This window comes from Stegastes partitus, unplaced genomic scaffold, assembly GCF_000690725.1.
Source record: "Stegastes partitus isolate 25-593 unplaced genomic scaffold, Stegastes_partitus-1.0.2 Scaffold535, whole genome shotgun sequence".
Classification (NCBI taxonomy): domain Eukaryota; kingdom Metazoa; phylum Chordata; class Actinopteri; family Pomacentridae; genus Stegastes; species Stegastes partitus.
The window spans coordinates 179,968-184,773 of record NW_007578266.1 but is presented as its reverse complement, the minus strand read 5'-3'; the positions used below and the strand labels follow the sequence as shown (position 1 = coordinate 184,773).

Genomic DNA, 4,806 nt, shown 5'->3' with positions numbered 1-4,806 from the left:
TTTTTTTCTTCCCAAGAGCTGCTCAAGGGGAATCTTTGGAATTGTTGGCTTTCTCTCAACAAAATATTGTAAAGTCTTCACCCTATTATGTTCAGTACGTTGAGATGATTAATGTGGAGAGGTGGTGCTTTGTCAATAAAACCAAACTCAACTCAACTCAACTGATTGAAATATTAGTCCAGATGTGTTAATCCTGCAGAGTTTCTGTATTTGATTGCACAATTTGCATTGCTTTTCTGTGTTTGTGTTTTGTCTTCTCTTTCGCCACAGTATGTACTAAAATGTTGTTCATGCCACTAAAAAGCTGATTAGATAATGACACTGAAGACTTGAGAAAAATGCCAAGAAAAGCAATGTGGGAAAATAGATGAGTTAAAAGAAAGGATTTAATAGCTGAGGGGGGAAAAAAGGCAGACGGAAGGCAAAACAGAAGAAAGCCCGACTGCTAATAAGCACAGTAAGGGGTGAAAAGGAGGCCAAAAACTTGTGTACAGCAGTAGTGGGAAGATGAAAGTAAAGAAAGAAGTCTCACTATTTTCCTTTTGACTGTATGTGGGGATAAATACTGCATGTTTAGTGCATTTGTGACAGTGTGAAATGAGAAAAAAAAACCTTCTCACACCCAGAGCAGAGCATATTCGGTATCTTTAACAGCACATGTAGTTTCACGTTTAATCAAGGCAGCTATCTTTGCTCTGGTGAGAAACCCAATTTAACAGTAAAGGCATGTATCTAGCACACAGCAACACAAGCCAGCCTGGTTATAAATACGACTGCACCAGAGGACGGCTCGCATTTTCTCTGTCGCGCCCACTGATGAGGGCAAAACTGTGAGGCAACGGGGACCTTTGTCCTTTAAACTCACCATCACTCTTGTCACAAATGAGCCCTCTGGAAATACGGCCACTAATTTTAAGTCTCAATCTGCCGAAGAAGCGCGGGGTTATATTGAGTAAATGTGCGAGAGAGTGTGTGTGTGGTCAAAGAGAAAGAGGCAGACAGATGGGTCACACAGTTTTCTCTCTGTGGGTCTGGAGCTGGAACAGCTAATTACATCTTAATTAAATATGACCTGTCTGTCCCCGCGCTGCCTCGCCCACGGACGACATGTGTGTTTACAATGAAGAGAGACAAATCAAGAGGTGGAGATTGAGCGTAAAAATTGTGTGAAGTGAAGAGCCGATGTATCCATGAGTCGAGGGTATTATTGTGTGCAAATGAAAAAAACATTAGACGGAATTAATGTCACTGCTCCGTGAGCTTAGCGGCACTACGTTGTGAGATTATTTCAGGACATGACTGTACGTCACTTTCAATGTTAAACGTTTGTCTCGGTCTTCTCAATTAACCTGACTGCTTCGTTATGAATCTCCTGGGTCTGCTTGTACCTCCAGAGGTACTTAGAGGGAGTTTGCATAACGATTGTGGAGCAATTCTACTAATTCGAGGGCATCTAAAATACCATTTGAATAAAAAATAGATTGAATGGCTGTAACACCCAGAGGCCATGTGTTCGGAGAAAGTCCTGATCGTTTTTTAAAGGGCCCGGTGTTCATTTTGAAACAAATCTGGGAAAACTCTTGTTGTGTGGAAGCACTAAAACTAGTGTAATTCCTACTACACCAAGTATTAGTCTTAGTTATTTTACTTTTTTCTACCAGACTTTATATTTGCACATTTCTTGTTGCACTTTCAAAAATGTCTGATTGTGTGACGGCACAAACACAATTGATTTAAAAAAAAAATAAAAATTGCCCACTATACAATGACAATAATCGAATTCTATTTTATTCTGTTCTATGTGGCAAAAAAGTTTGCAAGTGCTACAAAGTCCATCTGAAGCGGATGGAGGCATACGTCAGCAACAAGACTTTCACTTAAGAGACCAGAGTTTGCATCTGAGCGCCACTTTGTAGCTTCATACTACTGGTTTCTATTAAAACATGAGTTGTACCCAGTTTGCTTCTTCACTTTCACTACATTTCCCTCAACCTTTACAGAATCAAATAACCTAAACGTAGAATTCATCCCACACCCACCCACCCAACCGGTCGAGGCAGATGGCCGTCCTCCCTGAGCCTGGTTCTGTCTGAGGTTTTTTTTTTCACCCCCGTGGGGGGTTTTCGGTTCCTTCCCACTGCTGCAGACTGCTTGCGGACTGCTGAAGCTTACAAGGAATCCAAATGTTTTGGATTGTTGGGTGTTTCTGCCTTTGTTAAGCACTATGAGATGACTTGTTGTTGTAAATATGCGCTTTACAAATAAAGTTGAAGTGAATTGAATAGAATAAAGTCTGAGTTATCAGTATCAGTTAGACTAAATACTAATACAAACATACAGAAAAGAGCCTCTGGTTTATACATTTAGTTATTAAAAGTAATAATTTTCACCATTGAAACAACTAAAAGCAACAGAAGAGATGAAATAGTTGTGAAAAGTCAAAAGGTGAATTGTTGAAAACCTAGTTAGGTAAAAGTGAACAGCTACACTTTTGTTAAAGTTAATAACTAAAACAGTGCAGCTAAAGCTAACGGAGAACTAAAGTCAATACAAACAGTTGAGGGGTGCAGTGCCAAAGCAGTTGAGTGTCATGATGTTTTTGATAAGTGTTTGTGGTCTACTAGTTCATGGCAAAGTGGTCCAACCAACAGCCCATTAGTAATGTTACAATGCCACTTTGAAGTTTGGCCCATCATGGTTTTGGCATGAAAATTTAGTGGCAAACTGGGCCAAGCCACAGGAATCGCTGACCACTATGCTGCGTGTGCAGGTAGTTGCATGTGCTTGCGATTCAAGATGGTAGACCACTCCACCTCAAGCCAACACCAAGCATCTATTTCTACCCTATGTTCCTTAAAAGTATCTCTAGTTCCTTATGATGTAAACTCTTTAGTTTGGTTCAAGACAAACCTTGAATCAGTTGAAAATGTGGTATGGCAAAAGTAAAGGCAAAATAAAAATTAAAATAAGTCGTCACAAAGTAGCTGCTTCTATCTCTGGACAGTGTTGAAACATCTTTGGATGCATATAATGACTCCTCCAACAACCTTTTATTTATTTGATTTTTTTAGCAACACAAACTTTTGACCCCATTTTTCTCTAGAACTAGTAAATGTGGTTTGGCCCACTTTGGCACTAACCCCATCAGTTGAAATAAAAGTAGAAGAAAGTTGAATAAGTCAGCGAAATTGGTAGATAAACAGTTGAAATGGCCCACAAAACTTTGCCAATCAATTCATATCAGCTCTGTCTGCTTTGCACAGAAACTCACAAACAAACCCACATGTACTTACACACACACACAGACACACACACACACACATAGACACACCAGACTGACCGTTGTTGGAGCGCAGCGCCCTGGCCGAGATGCCGTTGGTCCCTATGGGATGATGAACCCCGGTTCCATCCACCGCTCCCGCCTCCCCCGGCTGCTTCAAAAGCTCCGTCAGAGTCCTGGTGGAAGGAAGGAAGGAGGGAAAAAAAAAAACATTTACACACTTCAATCATCCTGAAAATAGTCTGAAAGGTAGATAAACAAATCATCTGTCCGTGTCCACACAAAGGAAAAAAGCAAAGATGGGAGAGAAAGTTCTGAAATAAAACAGTACGGAGCAGAGAGTGTTTAAAATGATGTGATGTGTTGGGACAGAGTTAGAAAGATGCTCAAAAATAGAAAAAAATGAACATGTTGATGTGGATATAATGTGAACGTCCAGTATTTAAAGAAAAAAAAAGCACCCAGACAGCCTTCATTTCACAAGCTTCACCTGAGGAAACGTTTGAAATAAGCATCAATAAAACAGAAAATGATGAGAAATAAATTCGACAAAGTGGAATGGAGGATGAAAGGATAAGTCTCTGGTTGTTTGCCAGCTGGGAGCATCAATCATTTATTCAAAAAAAAAGAAAAAGAAAAAAAGTGAAACAACTTCCCCTCTTGCCATCTTTCATTGTTTGATGCCTTTGAACAAATTCTGATGCCTTGTCGAAACTGGAGCAAAGGCAGGAAAAGGCCTGCAGATCTAACTCCTCAGGAGCTCGCACACAACCTGCAGCTACAAACAAGGACTCGGACTGTTTATTGGATGAGACAGAAGAAAGCTGGTGGATTTTATCCTACTGGAGTGTTTTAAGTTGTTGTAGACGGGTGGATTGTGATCTAGATGCACTGGATTCATCAGGATGCTACTTTCTTTAGGGTAGAGCTGCTCAGCTAGTTTGAAAAGAGAAATAAATATTGAGATTTTTTTTTTTTTTTAAATGTAAACCCTTATTATTTCCTTTAAACTGTCTTTATTTTTGTTCAATAACATTCCTTCCTCTTTAAAACTGCACTGATTTAATACACCGTGTTGTGCTTATTTCTGTCGCTTGCATTCTGATGATTTTATGACTTGCTTGTTTATTTTGTCGCTTCGTGAATCACATCGTATCCTGGATTTCAAAAAGTGCTCTGTAATTAAAGAATATATCGTGTTCAGAAGGTAAGAAAACCAATGAAATGAAGCAAGGCCACTTTCTTAAGTTTTCAAGCAAATCTACTTCCTAGTTCTGCAGAAAAAAAACTGCTAAAGTATTGTCAGTATCATTTGCAATATTGCTTTTATTATTAGTTTGTGCAATATCAGGTCCCATCCATGTCATGTGCAGCATTTTGATTCATGCATTGTGCTTCTTTGTAAGGTGTAATACTTCATGTTTTGACTGTTTAGGTCAGGGGTCTCGAACTCCGGTCCTCGAGGGCCACAATCCTGCAAGTTTTAGATGTTTCCTTCTTCCAACACACCTGATTCAAATGATCAG

General features: G+C 39.6%; 1 protein-coding gene across 1 annotated transcript in view; it reads right to left on the bottom strand.

The window, feature by feature from the left end:
• LOC103361811 (protein shisa-9-like) overlaps positions 1-4,806 on the bottom strand; it is a 121,466-nt gene that overhangs the window by 68,417 nt on the left and 48,243 nt on the right. Inside the window, exon 2 of the mRNA XM_008288001.1 lies at positions 3,341-3,456. Within this exon, the coding sequence (XP_008286223.1) occupies positions 3,341-3,456 (116 nt within the window). The remainder of the gene's footprint in view (positions 1-3,340; positions 3,457-4,806) is intronic.